Below are 23,756 nucleotides of genomic sequence, written 5' to 3' on the forward strand. Positions count from 1 at the left end.
CTGCAGCGCTGGCTGTACACCTGGTCTGCTTGGGGTATAACGAGTGCAGCGCTGGTGATGCAGCGCTGCTCGTCAGATGTGGCCACACACCAGCGCTGTTATTGGCCTCCAGGGTATTAGGAGATATCCCAGAATGCTTTTAACTAAATTACTCTTTCTTTTGTTATGATGCCTCTCTTTGTTTTGTTGTGAACTCGGGGCTCCGGGAGCTGCTTATCTAAAAAACAAACACAGCTCCTGTTTGCTGTGATCAATCTGTAACTGACTGTGAACAATCAATTGAGATAACCTACTACCTTGCTGTGAATGAGGCAGGCAGGGGGATGAATGTCTACAGCCTAGTGTTTGCTTGAGGAGAGAAACGGGGGGTGGGGAGGGGGAAAAGGGAGTCCGTTGGAGCAGCTGCTTATCTGGTCTGCAGGCTAATTTGCAGTTAAGAGTGAATGAGGGGTCGAGGAAATGTTCAGATTTTCAAGGCAGGGAGCTGACACACAGTGTCGGCTCCAAAAATCGACTCTCTCTCTCCCCCACTCCCTGTCACACTCCACCCCACCCCCCCTCTTTTGAAAAGCACGTTGCTGCCACTTGAACGCTGGGATAGCTGCCCATAATGCACCACTCCCAACAGTGCTGCAAATGTGGCCACACTGCAGCGCTGGTAGCTGAGAGTGTGGCCACACACCAGCGCTTTCCCTACACTGCTGTACGAACACAGCTGTAACTCCCAGTGCTGCACATCTGCAAGTGTAGCCAAGCCCTCCTTCAGGACTCACTCCACACTGCAGAGGGGTACGGAAGTGGCTCAGGGCTTGGCTACACTTACAAATTTGCAGCGCTGCAGCAGGGTGTGAAAACACACCCTCTGCAGCGCTGCAAATTGCGGCGCTACAAAGCGCCAGTGTAGTCAAAGCCCCAGCGCTGGGAGCCGCGCTCCCAGCGCTGTCCGTTATTCCCCACAGGGAAGTGGAGTACGGACAGCGCTGGGAGAGTTTTCTCCCAGCGCTGGCGCTTTGATTACACTTAGCGCTTCAAAGCGCTGCCGCGGCAGCGCTTTGAAATGCAAGTGTAGCCAAAGCCTCAGTCTCTTAGATTGGGATTTTTAAAAAGGGGTTTACAGAACTATGTACCCGGCTCACTGAAAGTCAGTGTGAGTTGAGTGTCCATCTGCCTGTGTCTTCCTATCAAAAGGAGAGCAATGAAATGGAAGATCTGAAAGCGTTCTCAATACCAGAGTCACTTTTTCAAACAAACAATGTTGGGAGAATTAATTAAATCTCTTCTATCTTTGCTATTGTTGGGGTGCTATGATTTGGCAGGGACTGAGGACATCTGTTAGTTAAGTGTGGCCTTTTAAAGATCTTGTCAAAGATGTTGAGAGCTTGGAATGGAGGCTCTTTTGTTGCAGAGTAGTAGGTTTCTTTTGTTTTATACACCCCAGTCACTATGTCCTTTCTGGAGTGCTAAACCTCAACACAGGGTTGTTAAATAGCCTGGGGATGAAAGCATCAGGAGGGTGTTTCCCCAAGGAAGTCTACAACTGTATTTGAAGAATCAGTTGCATTTGCCCAAAATGTGTTCAAACAAATTCCAAAGGAAGAGGTAAAGTAAATTAAGATGAACTATCATATCCCAGCTTCTGAATTCCATAACAGAGGTTAGCCAATGATACAGGTAGTTATTTTGCTGCACAGTAACCAGGTTCAAATCCCTAAACTTCTGAATTTGCAATAGCCTAATGGACAATGCCATAAAATAACACTCAAAAGCCACATATAACAAAAGTACTTGAATACATTTTGGAAATAATGCACATTTGTCTTTACTGGAGATGGGAATCAGAAACAGCTTAGGGCCCCTGCAATATAATAAGAACGGCCATACTGGGTCAGACCAAAGGTCCATCCAGACCAGTATCCTGTCTACTGACAGTGGCCAATGCCAGGTGCCCCAGAGGGAGTGAACCTAACGGGTAATGATCAAGTGATCTCTCTCCTGCCATCCATCTCCACCCTCTGACAAACAGAGGCTAGGGACACCATTCCTTACCCATCCTGGCTAACAGCCATTAATGGACTTAACCTCCATGAATTTATCTAGTTCTCTTTTAAACCCTGTTACAGACCTAGCCTTCACAACCTCCTCAGGCAAGGAGTTCCACAGGTTGACTGTGCGATGTGTGAAGAAGTCCTATGAAATGTACTGGCTTCATGGGACAATGGCAAGAACAGTTGTCTCTGAGGCAATAAAAGCTAAGCATTGGACAAAACAACTGTTTTCTTCAATGCAAGTAGGTTCTAGGCTTTACTCTGGTAAGATTATTTTGTTCAGTTTCTTTGACTCATAAAATGAATGGATTGAAAATACATTAAATGCCTTGCGTATACTGAATCTGCATAGTTTGAAAAGCTGATGTAAACATGAGAAGGAGAAAAAAAACAACTCTAGCCATTCCCACATATTCTTGGATATACGTGTCATGTACTAATGGAAAAGATCCAATGCTTTCCCTATGGCAAAAGATACATTAAAGAACATTTCCAATAGCTAATAATTCACGCTTCCTTAGCAACTACAATCTGAGGATCTCAAAACACCTACCACCAATGATTTCATCCCTGAAACAGGGCCGTGGGATAGGAAAGTATTATCCCTCCCCATTTCACAGATGGAGAAACTCAGAAAAGTGACTTGCCTCAAGTCACAAATCCAGGAATAGGCCTAATAATGATGATACCACCTAGCTAGCACATATACAGTGCTTTCCATCAGTAGAGCTCAAAAACATTTTACAAAAGGGGTATTATCATCCCCACTTTGCAGATGGGGAAACTGAGGCACTGAAAGGTGAAGTGACATACCCATGGTCACCCAGAAGACCAGTGGCAGAGCCAAAAATAGAATCCAGGTCTCCCAAATCCCAGTCCAGTGGTCTCTCTGTTAGCCCACTCTGCCACTAGTTCACACTCACCTAATTTTTCTGTCTCCTGAGACCATACTTTCCTCTCATCTATAGCAGAAGAGATTATGTGGATAGTTATGCATGGGGCACATATAAGAACTCCTATTATAATAAACTGCAGATTTGAAAAAAATCAGGGTTCAGAATAAATGAAGAAAGAGCTTTGGGGGTCTGCAGCTCAAGCAGTCTTACAATCTGAAAGGGATTTAAAATATACAGCATACAGATAGAGAAGCTGCCATCAAAACTGCTCCAGATGCGAAAGGCCTAGAGATGCAACTGCAACTATTAAATCGGAAGTTCCAAACATTTCGAGATGAGTAGCAAAAGCCAACCCAGCACCACAACAATTGTAGGGCTGATCTTCAAAGGCACAAATGTCCCTTGGGTGCCACACTTCTGCGGGCTTTCAATAGGAACTGGGCAGCTAACTGCCTTTTGTGCCTTTGAAAATCTCCCCCTACACGTGCTCATTGCTCCAAACTAGAAAAGAGGGAATCCAGTAAAAAACAGAATAGCAGCACTTGGCTTTTCAAACCTCTATTAATAAAAAACTGGAAACACAGCAGCATAGCCATGGGTGGTCGCTAATTAAATAGAGAGGGCTACGCATCTGTCTTGGCATTTCATGCCAGGCTTTGCAAACTACTGCAGCCACACTTTTGTAGTTCCCATCATCAGCAGAACCCTCTAAAGCAAACTGTTGGCTTAACACTGAACTGGAGAGGCTGTATTTTTATATGGACGAAAACAGGCCACAAAGTATTTTTTGTGCAACGGTAGAATAATAAACTAGCCCTTTCCTGCAGAATATCATAAATCCAGCATGAATTGTTCTGCTACAGGTAGAAGCCTGACTCCCCACAGCTGCTTGAAATCTTCTGCTACAGAAGGGCAGGAGGAGCTGCTAAATCTATTGTCAACCATTCCCTATTTTGATGAAACAGGCCTGAATACTCACCCAGTGTTTCATCAGCTGCCTCTTAAAGAAAACAATATGTGACTCATGACCAAGGCAATCTTAACAGACTTTTTTTTTTTTTAAACTTCACATTCCTAAACAAAACATGGCAGTAGAAGTGCCAGCTATTCCAAACAGACCATCTTCAAATACCGGATCTACTAAACACATCAGAATCACTTCCAGTGAATTAATTTTCTTCCTTTATCATGATGTGCTGAGACTACCCAGGGGCTGGCAGATGCACTCGTTTTACACTGGATGCACACACCCAAATACCCATATAATTAAAACAGTGATTCACAACCAGCACCTAAACAAATACGAGTCATGTCACAAAGCGTAGGCAGTAGGAGCCCTGGACAAACTTGGGTGACTCACAGGCAATTACTGCTTCCAAGCATACGATGGGTGATGAGAGAAGAAAAACAATCACTGGAAAATTAAAAATGAAGGGGCTGATCCCACTAGCCCTCTGTTTACCAAACTCTCACGGTTTCACATGCGGAGGGCGAGCAGACTCAGGGCTAACATTTGAGACACATTTACTTTGCAATATGTGGATGTTCTTAAAATTATTCATTGGCTTTAAAGTAATGAAAAGTCCTCCCAATGACAGGTCTGTAACCAAATTCTCTTGGTTAAAATCACCAGCAGGAATGTATAAGGGATGTTGGACACTTCATACCTCAGCATCCCAATGTCCTCTGATTACAGATAAAAGCTATGCATTGGGTGCTCCAGATCATTATTTATTTGTGTTATAGTTACGTCTCAAGGCTCCAATCGTCATCAAGCCTCCATTGTGCTAAGCACGGTACACATGCACGATCAGAGAGAGCCCCTACCCCAAGGAACAATCTATACAGACAAGACAGAGTGCAGTAGAAAAGAAGGATTATTTATCCCCATTTTACAGACAGGAAATGGAAACAGATTAAGAGGTTGTCTATGCCACAAGCCAAGGGGTGATTGTAGCCCAGGGAGACATACCCATGCTAGCTTTAATCTAGCTAGCACAGAGAACCGCTGAAGACAACATGGTGGCACCAGCTGGGAACCAGATGACACACCCGCCAGGGACCATGGTTACCTTCTATGGTTCCTCACCTGTGCTAAAGCCCATGCCACCACATCTTCATTACTATTATTACCTGTACTAGCTAAATTAAAGCTAGCCCAATTATGCCTACATTAATTTGCAGGGTACACCTACCCTAAGTGACTAACCCAAGGTCACTCAGAGAGTCTGCGACTGACCCCTGAATTAAACCCAGATCTTGAACTCCACTCCAGTCCCTTAACCACAAGACCAACCTTTCTCACTGTCAGCCAAAGAGGCCTCTCTAGTACGGAAGTTAAAGATCACAACGGTCTACTCACAGTGCAGTTTTGGAGCAAATTTACCATTTTCAACTAGTTCTATCTGCTTGAGGTTGGAAATTCAAGCAATATTGAAAACAAAACATTTTTCATTTTATCAGAGTCCACTCCCCTGCCAAGTAAGGAATGTATTTACAGGGAGAGAACTACTGGCTTTTCAATAATTTTGCTCCTGGGTCTGTATCCTGCCAGGTTTCCAAGTGGAAAAAACTGAATTCATTCTTGCCAGGAAAGTGAGTAAAACAAAAGCATACACGTCTCCCATGGCCCCACTTTAGACTGATGACTACAAAGATGCTGGTTTTAAGAAGGACAGAACATCACACAAACCAGAACACCAGCAATGAGATCACTCTCAGCTTAATTCTATTTAGTGTCTGCCTTAATGGTCTACCAAGTTCTGAAGGAAAGGAACCTATCTTTCCCTTTTAGATCCACTGGGCTATGAACTGACTAATATTAGGTGCAATTCATACTGCCAGGCTAAAGAAAGGTGCCACATTCTTCAAGTGGCAGAGACGAGTGACGAAAGACAGCATGCTACCAACGTGACCTGGGCGTCCTCTCCATGCCTGTTTTGGGGAATAGTCAGTTTTCTAGCAGGCAGTATTGGCTCCACGTCCCCTCCCATTCTCAGTGATGTGTTGTACACCTGGATGTTATCACTGAGGTTCCATGTACTCTGTGGCACATTAGACCTCTGATGCAGCCACCTGGAAGGCAGGGAATGAATATGAAACTGAGTTAGGCATCAGCTTTGCTGATTGTATTTTATGCATTTTGACATTATGTTATTTCGCACAGCCCCCAACATTTCCAATATGGCTCACATTTTCCTATTGACAACGCAAAACTACACTGCAGAAGTCGTTGGAGGTGGAAGGAATATGACTGGAGGATTCCTAGAGCTAAGAAAGGGGCAGTTGGAACCTTAGAGCACGAGGAGGCGGGGGGGATGTATAGCCATTTGGGGTTGCAGGAGAAACATTTGCTGCATGCTTCTGAAAAAATGATCAGTAGTGAAACACTTCATGTTGATCACTGAATGGCCATTCTCAGGTTTCAGAGTCAACACAACTGCAATCAGTGAGGCAATTTGCACCTCTCTTTAGGCCTGCAGACACTAGAAAGGTTAGCACCCATATTACAGCAATGGTGCTTTTGCACAGTTGGTAGCAATAACAAAAAGGAATCAAAGAGTCAAGGTGGGAGAGGTAATACACCTCTACCCTGATATAACGCAACCCGATATAACACGGGTTCACATATAGCGTGGTAACCCCGACAGTGGGGCTCGGGTGGCGCTTTAAAGGAAGATTGAAGTGTTCTCCGACTGGTTTTTGAATGTTAACAATCACTCGATTACAGAACTAAAAGTCGCAATATTACAACAACAAAAACCTTCAAAAACAGAGTCCAACGAGAGAGTGCTGAATTGGAATTAATTTGAAAAATGGACACTATTAAATTAGGCTTGAGTAAAGACTGGGAGTGGATGGGTCATTGCACAAAGTAAAACTATTTCCCCATGTTTATTCCCCCCCATACACACACACTGTTCCTCACACCTTCTTATCAACTGCTGCAAATGGACCATTTTGATTACCACTACAAATAGTTTTTTTCTCTCCTGCTGGTAATAGCTCACCTTAACAGATCACTCTCATTAGAGTGTGTATGGTTAACACCCATTGTTTCATGTTCTCGGTGTATATATATCTATATCTATATCTATCTTCCTACTGTATTTTCCACTGCATACATCCAATGAAGTGGGCTGTAGCCCACGAAAGCTTATGCTCTAAGGTGCCACAAGTACTCCTGTTCTTTCTCCCCGACCTTGTCTCTCTAATACCCTGGGAGCAACATGGCTACAACATTGCAAACAGAAGGACTCAGGTGATTTTACCCCACATCATAAAAACTTGCCTTGAACAATTTTTTCATGATCCATTGAAAAATGACTGAGTCCTCTTTACAGTAGTAGTCAAACACTGGTAGAGTTCTGCTGTGGCTGTAATATGGGTGCTAACATTCCTACTGCAGATGCAATCTAGGAGCAATTGTTTCATACTTTACATATTCAGAAAGACAACGCTACTCTGGTTTCTGTTTGATTTAAATTTTTAAGGTCAGCTTCAAAAGGCTAGAATCAGTCATCATCTCAATGAAAGCCTTCATTCTGGAGCACAATTTGGAAGCAATCTCCAGAGCTGCAGAATCCACTGGGCCCAGCTCATTAGCATAACTAAGAAATGTGCTTAATGTCAACTTGTGTAAGTGAATTGTAGTAAGGTACTGTGAAAGGTGAAATAACCACAAGTGTGAGACAACATTTACCGGTATAGTCAGTGGAGATAAATGTAGCACATTGGGAGAGGTTTTCTAAAGTACCTAAGGGATTTAGGATCACATCTCTGCCTTAAATGGGACTTCTGCTCCTAACTCCCTTAGGTGCTCAAGTATCGCATGGGCTTAGCCTTGGATTATTCCAGTAAACAAAATTCTAAGTAATATTAATAACCCTCCTGCCCCCCAAATGGTTGGAAGGCTTAAACACATATGCTTCCAGATTGTCTACCATCAAGCGGCAGTAGGTACCTGCAAACATCTGGTGCATAGGATCCAATACCTACCTGAGACAACCGATTGACATTTCCCCCCGTGTAAACCTGTTTTAATGTTTAATATTGGTGAGACGTGCCAATCTCAGAGCCCTGGATTCCACTGCCATTTCTGCAGAACAGGTATGGTACATGGGCAGTGGTACATGCTTCCCCACCCATTCATCAGTGCACCTGAAAAGGTGACTTGCAAAAGGGAACACAGCGTTAGGGTTATGCCCTTTTTAGGTTCTGTTGATGTAGAAAGGCAACATGAAAAGTTTGGGGTTTGTTCAATTCTGCTCATTCGCTACAATCAGTGACCGACTCCTAAAAAAAGAAGTACCAAAAGTGCGTTCCAGCACTATCGCTTCTAAGTGATAGTACCGGAAGTATTAAAACACCCAAATAAATACTGCAACAGCATTCTGCAACATTTCAACACGACTCAAGCCCTGGTTACATTAGACATTCATCCCTTCTCTAGCTAGAAGACGTTCTTATGATTGGAGAGTTAGCACAATGACAACATCATGAGGACCAAGGCCCTAGGGTAAAATCATATTTATTTCTTGAAACAAATGGCTGTGCAGTGTCTAGCCTAGTTTTCATAATCGTGTTGTTAACTAGAGTTAAATTAGTGAACAAATAACTCAAGTTAAAGCAGGAGCATAAACTCTAGTCTAGACCAGGGGTCGGCAACCTTTCAGAAGCGGTGTGCCGAGTCTTCATTTATTCACTCTAATTTAAGGTTTTGCGTGCCGGTAATACATTTTAATGTTTTTTAGAAGGTCTCTCTCTACAAGTCTATATATTATATAACTAAACTAGTGTTGTATTGTAAAATAAACAAGGTTTTCAAAATGTTTAAGAAACTTCATTTAAAATGAAATTAAAATGTTGATCTTACACTGCCGGCCCGCTCAGCCCGCTGCTGGTCTGGGGTTCTGTTCACCTAGGCCGGCAGCGGGATGAGCGAGGCCTACGGCCAGGACCCCAGCTGGCAAGGGTCCGTCAGCCAGAACCCCAGACCGGCAGCAGGCTGTGTGGGGCCGGTGGCCAGGACCCAGAGGGCTGGGGGCAGAGGGCTGGGGGCAGAGCTGGGGAATGGGTATGTGTGTGGGGGGGGTGGGTGTAGGTGTCAGGGCAGAGTGGGGGCTGGGTATGGGTGGGGGTGCCAGAGTCAGGGCTAGGGTTGTGGGGGGGAGGAGGGATGAAGGAGTCAAGCAGAGGGCTGGGTGTGTATGAGGGAGGTACAGGGCTCACAGCAGGGACCTGGGGGGTGTGCAGGGCTCAGGGGAGAGGATGTGGTGTGTGTGTGTGTGGGGGGGGGGGAGTCAGGAGAGAGGGCTGGGTGACTGCCCCCCTAAGAACTCCCAACCCCGCTGCTCCTTGTCCCCTGACTACCCCCTCCTGTGACCCCTGCCCCCAACTGCCCCCCCGGACCCCACCCCCCATCTAAGCCTCCCTGTTCCTTGTCCCCAGACTGGAGCCTACCCTCTACCTGTCCCCTGACTGCCCCAACCCTTATCCACATCCCCGTCCCCAGCCAGACCCCCGGGACTCCCATGCCTATCCAACCACTCCCCGCCCCCTGACAGAACCCCCAGAACTCCCGATCCATCCAACCCACCCCCACTCCCTGCCTGCCCCAATACCTCTCCACACCCCTGCCTGCTGACAGGACCCCCAGAACTCCCAACTCATACAACCCCCCCAGCTCCTTGTCCCCTGACCACCCCCTCCAGAGACCCCTCCACCCTAACTGGCCTCCCCAGGACCCTCCTTGCTCCCGGTCCCCTGACTGCCCTGACCCCTATCCACCCCCTGCCCCCTCACAAACCCCAGGATTCCCATGCCCCATCCAACCCCCCCTGCTCCCTGACTGTGCCCTCCAGAGACCCCCGCCCCTAGCCACCACCCCCCGGGATCCCACCCCCCCATCCAACCCACCCTGCTCCCTGTCCCCTGACTGCCCCCATCCCTTATCCAATTCCCTCAGCCCTGGGCCCCTTACCATGAGGCTCCATGCAGAGCCAGATACGCTGCCCCGTGGGAGCACACAGCCCCCCCCGTCAGAGCACTACGCGCGCATCAGCAGAGCTCCGGGTGAGTGGGGAGCGTGTCTGCCTCCCTGTGGAGCCAAACGCTGCCCCACCGGAGCGCGCAGCCCCAATCCCCAGAGCGCTGCACGCGGCGGCAGGGCTCCAGGGGAGGGGAGAAGGCGGAGGAGGGGCCGGCAGCTTGCTGCGCTCGGCCCGGACTCCGGCCCGGGAGCACGGACCCCACAGCTTGCCGTGCCGGGAGAGTGGGGCCATGTGCCCACCCCGTGTGCACGGCTATGCTTCTGCTCCCTGCCCCCGCGGGGGGAGCAGAGGGCAGAGGAGAGCGGACTGGGCAGGATTTTTAATGGCATGCTGGAGTCCCGGCAGGCTCCAGCGTGCCATTAAAAATTGGCACGCGTGCCATAGGTTGCCGACCCCTGGTCTAGGCTCTAAGACTTTCTTTCTAGAGTGAGAGCTAAGCAATGGAGAGGGGAAGGGATTTTTAGTCAGACTGCTCAGAAGTTTTTTTTAATGCCAATGACTCAACCTTGTTCCTTCGGCTCAGGCATTAAGAGCTCACAGTAGTCACTCCAAGACCTCCCAAAAGTCCTCCACGCAAAACTAAGGAAACTAGACATTCCTGATATTTCTGAGGTTCAAAATACCTTCCAGGCCTCCTTCACAAGTACATCATAAATATCGGCAAAAGGGCACAAACCCAATTTAAAAACATTCCCGTGCCAGTGACCTTTAACCCTGAGCACTAGGGGCAAGAGCATAGCTTAGGCTATGCAGCCCATTCCACCTTCACCTTTCTGCCAAAATCACCTGTTAGCGGCAAATGCGAAGTGGACACCCACCTACTAGCATCAGTCAGATTCACCAACTCACTGAACAACAGTGAGAAGCCAATGATTTCCATGGAGGTTCTTTCCAGAACTACTAGGAATGTGCTGAATACAAAGGAGCGAACAGTTACATAAGGAGCAGCAAACCACAGACCGACAGGAGGAAATTCCTTCAGTCCACCCCACAAACGCAGGCAGATATCCGAGAGAGTGCAAGAAGCCCAACTGGCCTGTTTCCCAGTGTAAAGGGTACGAACTCCCCCTCAGCAAGCTGGAAACTTGGCTGGGAAGAAGCGACTCCACCAGCCACTTCTTATTGTAAAGCATGGGTGAGCAGACGCCCTAAATCTTTCCTTTCCCCTACACCTGACAACACTTTTATGCCTCTGACGTCCCTCACCTCAACTAATAGGACCCCCATGCCGCTCTGCTCTACCTTACAGGCCACTGCTAGAGTCTCCTTCCCCTCTTAGGGAACCCTCACCAATTCCCCCTACCTCTCATGTTCAAGACCCTCCATAACTTTCTTCCATCTCTGCTCCAACTCCCCCATTACTCCTCCTTACCTATTCCCTTTGCATTCTTCTATAATCTTCTTTCATTCTGGACCTTTTATCTCCAACAGGCTCTCCTGTGTGCCCAACAACGACCCTCTGTTCATCCTTAAAAACATCTCTCCCTTGCAGCCTTTCAGCAACAACTGAACACCCACCTCCCTCCCCTCCCAAAAAAAACAACAAAGGGGAAATCTGCACCATTGTGAACTTGCACCTTCCTCTGGCCAGCAGGTACAATATGCATCTAAACCATTCTGGTGGAGCAGTGACTGTTCCAAGATCATAGATTCCAAGGCCAGCACGGACCATTGTGATCATCTCATCTGACCTCCTGTATAACACAGGCCAGAGAACTGCCCCAAAATAATTCCTAGAGCAGATCTTTCAGAAAAACTTCCAAATTTGATTTTAAAATTGCAAGTGATGGAGAATCCGCCACGACCCTTGGTAAATTGTCCCAGTGGTTAATTACACTCTGTTAAAAATGTACACCTTATTTCCAGTCTGAACTTGGATCACTTCAGCTTCCAGCCACTGGATCGCAATATACAATATCTGTCCTCCATGTAGGTACTGTACATACAGAGTATAATCAAGTCACCCCTTAATTCTCCCTTTATGTTCCAGACAGCACCAGCACTTACTAAATAAAACAGTACAAATAGAAATGGCGTTCCACTGAAGAATGAAGGGTGGACTACAGATACACAGCAAGCAGCCTAGTATAAGAATATAGATAGACACAACAACTAGCTAGTCTGTGGGAAGCACCACTGAGAGAGACAGGTTCAGAAGAGACATTATGTTTGCCAAACTAGATCACCCCACTGGGATCACATCTCTGGCACTGGCCAAATCTCAAAGCTGATGCGTGTTGGACATTAGCCATGCCATAGAGTTACATATGTATTGTTTAATGCACAAACACTATAGATTTATCCCACTTTCATTTTTCTTCCCATCACAATCTCTGCCTTTATCCTCCATCTCCCACAGAATGCCTCAAAGGAGACTCCTGCCAGGGAGAACAGACTTGATACCCCCTGGCTACTGTCTGGCTCAACACCCATTCCTGACCAGCTGTTAAAGATATCAGTAAGAGAACAATTCCTGGTTCCCTTGCCTCTAGAGACTACTGATGATCTGGTGTTACTTCCCTTTGTTACAGAAGCGCTCTCTTTGCTAACACTTGCCACTTTCCACACACTAGGACTTTCATGAAAGAGCACAACAGATGAGGGGAGGGATAGCTCAGTGGTTTGAGCATTGGCCTGCTAAACCCACAGTTGTGAGCTCAATCCTTGAGGGGGCCATTTGGGGAACTGGGGTAAAAATCTGGGGATTGGGCCTGCTTTGAGCAGGGGGTTGGACTAGATGACCTCCTGAGGTCCCTTATGATTCTATGATGTTCTTTTAATTTAATAATCAGAGACAGCACTGGCAGAGAAGGTAAGATCTCAGTTATTACATTTAGTGACATTAGCTTGTTGCAGTGACTATAATCTGCTTCTACCCTGGCCATACAAACTTGTCTGCCCAGATGATGGTAACTGAAGACTGGCAATTGGGTGAATCTACCTACTTATTTAGTTCTAATTGACTAGCCCAAGGTAATTAGCACTATGGAACACCATGTCACCTTTCCCAATAGCCTGGAAGTAAAATAGCTCATAAGGAGAATCATTTCAAATGCACAATGGAGCCAACTTCACGGTATCAATCTATAGCTCCTAATCTGAACCATGTCCCGTCAAAATTTCTATGCTGTGCAGGTGTATGACTCAGGTCTGGCCAGAACTGCTTTTAACCACATGAGATCAATGTAGATCAGTGATTCCAAAATTTGTCCTGCCGCTTGTGCGGGGAAAGCCCCTGGCGGGCCGGGCCGGGTTGTTTACCTGCTACGTCCGCAGGTTCGGCCAATCGCGGGTCCCAGTGGCCGCAGTTCACTGTTCCAGGCCAATGGAGCTGCTGGAAGCGGCGGCCAGCATGTCCCTCGGCCTGCGCCACTTCCAGCAGCTCCCATTGGCCTGGAGCAGCGAACCGCGGCCACTTGGAGCTGCGATTGGCAGAATCTGTGGATGCGGCAGGTAAACAACCCGGCTCGGCCCGCCGGGGGCTTTCCCTGCACAAGCAGCGGAACAAGTTTGGGAACCTCTGATATAGACTAATCTCAGAGAGGCACTGGCTTTTCCTCACATAAAACTAAAGAAGAATAGAGATTCTGAAGCCACAAACTAGATGATCTAATCTGGTTTACACAAAGCTGATTGCCATCTAGATTTTCACTCTTGAGAGTTAGAATAGAATTTTCAGAGGGGAATGTACATGAAACACAAATATATTTCAACAAACTGATGGTCCATTTATGACACACATTCTCCAGCTGCGGCCAACCTTTCCCCTCAGTCACTGTGCAACAAATGCTACCATTATAGAGTCGAACAAGCTGGGACTCTCAGTAAACAGAAGCACTGAAACCATTGCCAGGAAATTACTCTAAGAGAAGGGATCTAGTTTTGTTAGTTTCTTCCTTTTTGTTCTGTATAATTGATGGTTAGAATCCAAATTTTAATTGTTTCCTGTTAGTTCAGCTGTTTTGATCCTATTAAATCTTTCCAGGTCTCCAAAAAGTCATATGCATCTGCTCCCTGTATGATAAACTGAAGTCCAAAGGACTGCCAGGTGCATGAGAAATCTGGGTAGCACTTACTCCTGAGCACAAGGATCTACTTGGAACACCAAGGGGGCAGACAGGAGAGGGATAATAAGGCAAAAGATGTGACAAGAATGGATGGAAAAGGCAACAGCAGTGGAGGCACAATAGTGGCTCAAATTGAAAACACTATCTTTACTATTCTGTAAGGAAGTTTAGTTATGAAATGTTAAATGGTTACCCAGCAAATGTGCTATTGAAAACTATTGTTACATCAGGCTATAGTGCTACAAACCAATTTGTGTCCCCATGCTAAAACACGATTAACTCTTTGATAACTTGGGAGTTGAATTTCCTCTGCTTGAAGGCAGATGGACTAGGAAATACTGGTGGAGATAAGATTAAGTAGGAGTTGCATTCCCATTGTAAGACTAAGGAGAAACGTGTTGGTAACTAGAGGTGACCAGATGGCAAGTGGAAAAATTGGGACACTTTTTTTTTTGGGGGGTGGGGGGGGGGGAGAGGGGAATAGTTGCATATATAAGACAAAGCCCCTAATATTAGGACAGTCCCAATAATATCAGGACCTCTGGTCACCCTATTGGTAACAAAGCAGCACAATTTAAAAACACATACATAAAATGGTATCTGGACTACGGATCCAAACTCTAAGGAACTTACTGCCTGATCTTGTCATTCCTGGGTCCAAACCTTGGTCCTGCAGGTCCTCTCCTGCCAGCACAGAACAGACAGAGTGATCATGAATCCAATGCACACAGGAAAGCCTGTCTGACCCAAATGGTTGGGTCTTTCACAGGGTTCACAAAGAGGTGACATTTCAAATTAGGTCAAAGCACATGCAACAGGAAATGATCCTCCATCAGCAAGGAACTGAACCAGATCCCAACCAGAGGGTCTCTTCCACCCCTAACTGGCGGGCTGCCCCAATTTTATTTGCTTAATCTTAATTTATATTCATTGCTAGTGCTCCCCCGATCTCACAGCTGCTGAATCAATCAGAAACAGATGGCAATGTTTCATACCAATCAGTTCTACCCGTTAGTAAGAAGGAGCTGCCTTATATTTTCAATTTCCCCAGTTCTGGTTTGAACAGCGACTTGGCCCATGATATAGCATATCCCCCCACTTACTACAACACCCACACAATACCCATATAGCTACTCACAAGAAAAAGTCCTCCTCCTCATCGGAATCTTCTTCTAAAAGGTTTCTCTGCAAACACAGAAAAAATGTTAGCATCAATCAATTAGAAACCAGAGTTTCTCTCTCTCTCATATATCCACCATCCTTCTCAAAACTGGCTGTACATGACTTTGGAACACATCAATGCTCCTTGTTAAATGACCAGAAGGGGTATTCTTTTCAGCCGCAACCCCACCTCTCAGGAGTGGAACTGGAAGTCTCTGCACCATTACCAGTAAACAAGAGACATTTGCCAGTTCAGCAAATTACAGAGAACTGCTACTAAGCCACTGGGTTAGCTCTCTTGTGGCCAGTTTTAATGGTGAAAATGAAGTCCGTTACAATGGATTTCTATCAATTCCTGTTTCTCTATGTAACACACGGTCCAAATTCACTTTAAAATAAGACTAAATAAAACCCCTAGGTACTCCAGTCCTTAAAGCACTATCATATACAGATTAAATCCCAATCAGTTCCCAAAGGGCCCATCTGTAAAACATTACATTCAAACCACACTAACTACTGAAGTCTTTTGACACCTTACACCTCATGTAATTACTGTATATACTCGTTCATAAGCTGAATTTTTTTAGTAAAAATTTAGTAAAAAAGGGAAGCACCAGAGAAGGGGCTCAGTTTATGAGCAGGTATAGAGAGGGAGAGGTGGGACACTGCCCCTCCCCCCAACAGGAGCAAGGAGAGGCAGCAGAGCCAGAAGGGAAGAGGCGGGGCCAGAGTGTCTCCGCTTCTGGCCACGCTGCTCTCCCCGCAGCCTCCAAAGCAGCTCCAGGGCTGGCAGGCTGCGCCCGCCCCACCCAGTCTGGCCCGCCAGAGCAGGCTGCGGCCACGCCGCCCAGTCTACCAGAGCGGCTCCAGCCAGGCCAGAGGCATCCTCCCCAGATAAGGTGGGAAGGGATGGGATGGGCAGAGTGTGGGGGTCCCGGGCTAGGGGTAGGATCATGTGGGGGGTGGTCACAGGGGTTACTCCCCTGACTCCCAGCTTCTCCCCCCGAAAATTTTTTTCCACCAGTTGCTGTCCCGGCCCGTCAGGGTAAGCAGCTGGCGCGCCAGGACACTTTGTTTACCTAGGTTTACCTCCATGCCTGCAGACGCTGGAGGTAAACAAACCATCTCGGCCCATCAGCGGCTTATCCTGATAGCCAGGGAGCCAAAGTTTGCTGACCCCTGAGTTATAGGGTCGGCTTATGAACAGGTTATAAAAATGTTTACTTATCCATCTGGAGGGGAAGGGGAGTCGGCTTATAAATGAACCAGCTTATGATCGAGTATATACAGAACTTTGTTTTGTCCTACCCACATGGAACACCATATGCATTTCCATCTCAGAAAATGCTGTGGTTTTTAAATAAACTGTCACCTGATGATATAAAGAATGGGAATGAGGATTAAAGTTAATGGATCCTCTCCCCCACCCCACCAGCAGAGAGGGTTTGGTTGTTAACAGAGAGGATGAACCTTTTCAATTTTCACATTGGGGTTAAGGTTATTAGTGGTTTATAGGGGGGAGGGATAGCTCAGTGGTTTGAGCATTGGCCTGCTAAACCCAGGGTTGTGAGCTCAATCCTTGAGGAGGCCACTTAGGGATCTGGGGCAAAAATTGGTCCTGCTAGTGAAGGCAGCGGGCTGGACTCAATGACCTTTCAAGGTCCTTTCCAATTCTAGGAGATTGGTATATCTCCAATTATTACCGTTATTACCTAGTGGGTTTTATGACTAGAATGCTTTGCACTGAGTGACTAGTTCCTATAGTATCCCATACTGTAACTGCCACAAAGATGCATAGGGTGGAGTTGAATTTGACATCTGGATTTTCCTCTTGTTCAGCAACAGGGTCTTGGAGAGGGAAGTACATTTCTGGTACTGAGGTTATTTTCACACTCTCTTATGTTACATGTTGCACAGTTACCGCAACACTCTAGTAATGCATTTTGGCCTCCATTACAAATCAGTGGATGATCCTAAGTCAGTCTTGAAAAATCCTATTGTTCCGAAAGTTTATTTGACAGGTAAAATATCATTAGAGTTTATCATCATCATAGTAAGGAGAGTCAAGTAGATTGGGCACCTGCGCTGAGAATTTTCATGACAATCTTGTAAGGTTAATTTAAATATAAGACATTGGCTTGGTTCTTCTTTTAAATAAATAAATCTCTCCTTTTAGGGGCTGTTGGCATGCTTTATCTCCATAACAGATGCTCCAACTCTTCAGGTCTATATCCTTTTTTAGAATTAAAAAAATAGTTGAGAAGGAAAAACTTCTTTGGGGTTCTCTGTCCCGCACTGGACTCTCAGGTCTCACCCCATCCTCACAATGCTTAGAGATACTGTTCCCCTTGTAATGTGGGAATTTAAAACCAAACACAAGTGTTGAGGCCCATCTACACTACCTTAAACTGCATTTACTGAACCAGTTTAAACAGAGTCTAGAAACTGTGTTCTAGCCTACGTATGGACTTTTGTGGTGCAAAAGCACTTCCCCTTGCAGCCAAGTTGTCAATCATCTCACTAGGAGCTATTATGAGCTAAGATAAGCAGTATTTGAGGCTAGAGCCTGGCTTCCAGGCTTGGTTGAAACACTGTTTGACCCCCCTGCAGGCTAGACTAATCATGTTCAAATCCACTTAATATGTAATAATGATTTAAACCAGTTCAGCACGAATATTTCCAAGCCCAGCATAGAGGGGCCTTCGATACAGAAAGTAAATTTCACTGTGATATATAATACACAAAGTATAACTTTACAGGAACATTTAAAACATCATATTTGGGCATGAGTAATTGCAACACAGCCAGTACAAGGTTTGCCTAAGCAGTGTTTCTAAAATGGAGCCACCGTGGTCGCATGCAGCCACCAGGGGTTTTTCTTGTGGCCACAGCCTCCTGGGCAGTGATGGGGGGAGTGATGTGGGGGGGGGCACAAAGCATTCACCCCCTCCCTGGGGTCACCAGTAGGGGTTGGGCCCTGCCCCCCTCTGGAGCCACAAACACCACAGAAGCAGACAGCTAGTGTGAGTTCCCCCCTTTCCCACAGGCCTCCGGCCGTGGGCTCACCATCCTGCCCCCCATCGCCCATAGCCCCCGCTGCCTTCCGCAACCCTCCATTGCCCCTGGCCCCCACTGCCTCCCTACCCACCTCTCCATTCAGAGCTTAATTTGTCCTCTGGCTTGCCAAAGCTGAGTACGTTTGCTGTGAAAGGCAATAGTAACACCCCTACAAATATCAGTTTTCACAGGGGCAGACTTAACTAGCTAGCAAGTTTTTGTTGTTTTTTGTTGTTGTATTTAAAATAAAAGACCAGCAACCAAAAAAACAAAAGAAACAACTACAAAAAGAAGAACTTGCAAAACACCTTATTTTGTTTCTATTCTGTTTAGGTCCAGTAAAGAATAGAGACAACTGTACATGATTTTTATTACTGAGTCTGCAAAAAAACCCTGTGTCACTTTCTACAGCCTAGATTAACTGAACAGAGAATGCACAAATTACAAGACTAATTTAAAAACAAAGCTATACCAGAGTCTCTTATCTTAAGGACCTATGCGATTAGGATGCTACAGATAAGAAAGCTGCAATTTACCCTTCCCATGGCATATGTCATTAATTCCCAGCCTAGTTATTTCAGTTACCGTAGTGCTCATTTAGAATGTAAGTGCCCAGAATAAAAGATATCTGCATGCAAATTACAAATAAATTACACAAGAAAATATGCAAGTTGAGAATCCTATAGTCTAGCAATTCCACTGCACACAGAGAAATGTAATAAAAAGCACTGCTGAACACCCTGCCTTGAATTAGTTTAATGCTACACTTCATGGTGAGGGGTGCAAATACTGTAACTGCTGTACTGCAGCAGCACTCTGCACAATCAAATAATCCATGACTGGGACATTCTGATATTAAGCGCTTTTTTCCCACTCCCCATCTGTAAAGCGCCACTCACACCTCTACCACTAAGTAAGTAATAGATGCAGCTAATCTGTTTAAAAGTAAGAACCACCCTACAATCTTTGTTTCATATTATTTATATCTAATATTTCCTCCAAAATAAGCAGTCCACACCAGGTGACCTGAAAATAAAAATAAATCAAGTTACTTCACCAAGTGTACTGAATGTCCTCCACCTGCCAGGCTAAGAGGAGGTATTCAGCATATCTAAAAATAATGTCACTTCATTCATTCTCTTTATATCCCGCCAGCCAGGTCCATGAAGCTGCGGAGCCCTAAAATATATCACTGTGTTACACCACAGTTACAAGAGAACCCTAATGGAACATGAAGCAGCCTTTGAGGGTGGGGAAGAAAATCTGGCATTTAAATCTTTATTGTGTATCCTCAACACAAACACTGACACACACATCATTTACAAAATGGAAAATACTTAGCATGCACACACAGCAGTCTGTCCCAAGCTGCCTCCATGTCCCAATGGACTTGTGAAGTCACTGAGGGTAGGTCTATACTCACCGTCCGGGTCGACGCGGTGAGTTCGACTTCTCGGAGTTCGAACTATCGCGTCTAATCAAGACGCGATAGTTCGAACTCCCCGTGCGCTCCGGTCGACTCCAGAACTCCACCACCGCGAACGGCGGTGGCAGAGTCGACCTTGGAGCTGCGGAGTTCGACCCCGCCGCGTCTGGACGGGTAAGTCAGTTGAACTAGGGTACTTCGAGTTCAGCTACACTATTCGCATAGCTGAACTTGCGTACCCTAGTTCGACCCACCCCCCCTTAGTGTAGACCAGGCCTTAGTGATGAATTCAACAGAATTAGGATTGAGTGGAGCTAGACAGAAGAATTCAATGAGTCCTCCCACCACGCTTTTTGAAAAGGTGCCTTTTCAGCTAACACACTGACTGCCCCACTTAGGCTGTTGGTGGGGCTACTCAGTATTGGTGGATTTCATCCATTTGCAGGCCACTTTAAATATGCCCTCCACTGTTTCAATGGCACTGAAGTCATCAGCAATGAAGCTGTGTGGTTAAGCTCACTCAAAGATGGCTCTCAGGCCTCCAGGGACTGCAGAGTTAGCAAATACTCATCCCTTTTAATTAAGGTAAAACAAGGAGGGCTCAGTACAAAACACCAATAAATGCAAACAAAGCTACTGGTGGTCAGGCACTCACCCTTTCGCTTTTCACTGAGCCGGTGACATCATCATCATTTAAGTGACGCTTGAATTTTGGAGGCATGTTTTCTTCTCACAAAAATGGTCTTGATCTTCCTGTACAAGGCGGTGGCAGAGAAATACACTGCCTAGAAGGGAGAGGGGAACAAACATCTCTGAGATCTAATTGTGCTGCATACAATTTTCTATCAGATCATGCAAAGAGTTAGTCACTCTCCCCCCTTCTCCAGTGCCCAGGAAAACACAAACAAGTTAAACAGAATCCATCTACAAATGCCATAGGCAAGAGAATGAAAAAAAAATCAATGAACAACCACAGAAATGTTATGCTTTCATGGACCCCAAAACCCTTCTTAACGGAACAGATCATTTAGTTTAGTCTAATTTCTTAGGCCTTGATCCTGGAAACACTTAAAGGTACATGCTTATCTTTGAGCCTGTGACTGAGTGCCACATGTGAGTGTCTGTATGATCAGGGCCTTAGCCTTTAAACAATATGGGGCAGGGAGTGTGTTTTTCTACATCTTTGTACAGCACCTGGCAAATAGCTGGATGGCTTCAGAAAGTCCTTTGGTACAAAACCCAACAGAAACCAATTTTATAAAAAAAACACAAGAGTAACTAAAACAGGAAAGAGCAGAGCTTTGGCCCAATAACTGAGAGGTCAAAGGTTCTGGATCCAACCAGCAGTAGTTCCCTGAGCCACCCAGTTCCACCCTAAGCTGCTTTCCATCCCAAGAGGATAGAGTGTGACTTTGCTGGTTTGATCACCACCACATTCCCCTACCCGGGGAGTCAGTGGAGATTTAGGCTATGGCTACATTAGCGCTTCAAAGCGCTGCCACGGCAGCGCTCCCGCGGCAGCGCTTTGAAGCGCTAAGTGTAGTCAAAGCGCCAGCGCTGGGAGAAAGCTCTCCCAGCGCTGTCCATACTCCACCTCCCTGTGGGGAATAACGGACAGCGCTGGGAGCACTGGCGCTTTGTAGCGCAGCAATTTGCGGCGCTGCAGAGGGTGTTTTTTCACACCCTGCTGCAGCGCTGCAAATTTGCAAGTGTAGCCATACCCTAAGAGTTAAAATCCCAGGGACCCTCCACCCTGGAGAGGGCATGTGAAAAACTGCACAGATACCAATAAGGCTGTGACAATACAACAAATGCAGGAAATTTAGCAAACAGCCCAGCAAAATGAGCATTGTCTGCTCTCCTTAACACAACCTGTCATAGGGCAACAGGGCAAGAGTAATTTAGTGATTCACAACCAGAAGGATGGGATTGCTAATGCAGGTAAACAATAACATTCCAGAGCCAGGAGCACAACAGGAACAAACTACGGATTCTAGGTGAAGTCACCCAGCCAGCTGTCAGGTACCAGTGAGTACAACGGTCATAGGCTGGGGGAGAGGGGGGTGTCACCCAGCTGGCTGGGACAGAAGCAGAGACCACAACAGGCACAGGCTGGCTATCGGGGAAGCAAGGAATACCATGGGCCAGGCCAGGGGTTATCAAGGGAGTCATGTGGCCATTATCAGAGGTGAAGCAAGTGCAATGGACACAGACTGGAGGAAGTTGTATGTTTGTTTGTGCAAGGAAACTGCTTTCCCCATGCTTCTCTTGAGGAAACTTGTCCCCCACCCCCAGGTTAACCCCACCACCCTTATGTAAAATACAGAGCTTGGGAGCAGAGGAAGGAGCCACTTCACACAGCAGACCCTAATACAGGGGTAGGCAACCTGCGGCAAGCGAGCTGATTTTCAGTGGCACTCACACTGCCTGGGTCCTGGCCACCAGTCCAGGGAGCTCCACATTTTAATTTAATTTTAAATGAAGCTTCTTAAACATTTTAAAAACTTTATTTACTTTACATACAATAGTTTAGTTCTACATTATAGACTTATTGAAAGAGACCTTCTAAAAGCGTTAAAATGCATTACTGGCACGCGAAACCTTAAATTAGAGTGAATAAATGAAGACTCGGCACACCACTTCTGAAAGGTTGCCGACCCCTGCCCTAATACCAGCTCCTGGACAGTATGAACATATGAAGCACCACCAGACTACAGCAGAAAGGGAGAATAACTCTGCAGCCAAACCTATCTGGGGGCCCCTAAAGCCCCTCCCCCACATAACCTCCTCTCCAACCCCACCCTGCACAGATCCCCCTCCCCAGGGCCCCCAAACCTGTCCCCATCACAGAACCCCTCCCCAGGATCCCCAAACCCTGTCCCCCATAACCCCCATCACAGAACCCCCTAGCCCTGTCCACAGAACCCCCCCAGGGCCCCCAAACCCTGTCCCCCATAACCCCCATCACAGAACCCCTCCCTAGGACCCCCAAACCCTGTCCTCCATAGCCCCCCAGAACCCCTCCCCAGAACCCCCAAACCCTGTCCCCCATAGCCTCCCCCCGAACCCCCAAACCCTGTCCCCCATAACCCCCATCACAGAACCCCTCCCCAGGGCCCCCAAACCCTGTCCCCCATAGCCCCCCCACAGAACCCCTCCCCAGGACCCCCAAACCCTGTCCCCCATAGCCCCCCCACAGAACCCCTCCCCAGGACCCCCAAACCCTGTCCCCCATAGCCCCCCCCAGAACCCCTCCCCAGGACCCCCAAACCCTGTCCCCCATAGCCCCCCACAGAACCCCTCCCCAGGACCCCCAAACCCTGTCCCCCATAGCCCCCCCCAGAACCCCTCCCCAGGACCCCCAAACCCTGTCCCCCATAGCCTCCCCCAGAACCCCTCTCCAGGGCCCCCCACAAAACCCCTCCCTAATGGCCTCCCGCTCCATGTAGCAGCCCCTCCGCTCGGGGGACGCGTTCCCCCCACCTCGTCCCCGCTCCCGCTCACCGCTCCGGGCCGGCTGGGAAATGGCCGGGGCTGCGCGGAGGGCCCAGCAGCAAGTCAGCTGCTCTATCGAGCACTCGGCGCTTCCAGCAGAGGCGGGGGCGAGCGCCGAGTCATCGATTCCCAGCGCGCTGAGTCCTACCGGCTTCCGTCCCCGCTGGCATTAGCGGGGGGAGCGTGAGAGTGCGGGGCACAGCCCTGGCTGGCTGGAGAGGGGGAGGGGACGGAGCCCTGGGGAGCGAGGGGGTGGATGGGGAGGGGGCGGGATACTTAAGTTAAATACACGTGTAAAAGTTTACACGCTTGAGGCCTTCTTAGCTTTTATCCTATGGACCCATCAGTGCAGGCCAAGGAGAGGCCCCTGCCACCAAGGAGTCGTTCTTACAAGATAATATGGAAGCGGAGTTGCTTTACACCGGAGAAGGCAGCCCCTCTGTTTGAACCCTAAATAGGCCAATAAGCAAGTAGCTACAATCCTGAAGGGTACAAGTCTCTCATATCCTACTGCAAAGACAGAGGAGGTCTGAGACTTGTGTCCTATAGACCAGGGG

At 47.1% G+C, this 23,756-nt stretch overlaps 1 protein-coding gene across 2 annotated transcripts in view; it reads right to left on the reverse strand.

Annotated features, from left to right (window-relative positions):
* Nucleotides 1-23,378, reverse strand: part of VAMP4 (vesicle associated membrane protein 4) — a 37,316-nt gene extending 13,938 nt beyond the window's left edge. The window contains exons 1-4 of one of the 2 annotated variants that reach the window (XM_045028000.1): nt 23,209-23,378; nt 20,360-20,489; nt 15,199-15,245; nt 14,694-14,744 (exon numbers count right to left, since the gene is read on the reverse strand). In XM_045028000.1, coding sequence (XP_044883935.1) covers nt 14,694-14,744; nt 15,199-15,245; nt 20,360-20,425 — 164 coding nt within the window. In that variant the 5' untranslated portion in view covers nt 20,426-20,489; nt 23,209-23,378. Of the gene's footprint in view, nt 1-14,693; nt 14,745-15,198; nt 15,246-20,359; nt 20,490-23,187 lie in introns of both variants that reach the window. The other variant, XM_045028001.1, reaches the window with a different exon arrangement.
* Between the last annotated feature and the right edge of the window lie 378 nt (nt 23,379-23,756).

Source organism: Mauremys mutica, chromosome 8 (assembly GCF_020497125.1).
Source record: "Mauremys mutica isolate MM-2020 ecotype Southern chromosome 8, ASM2049712v1, whole genome shotgun sequence".
NCBI lineage: Eukaryota > Metazoa > Chordata > Testudines > Geoemydidae > Mauremys > Mauremys mutica.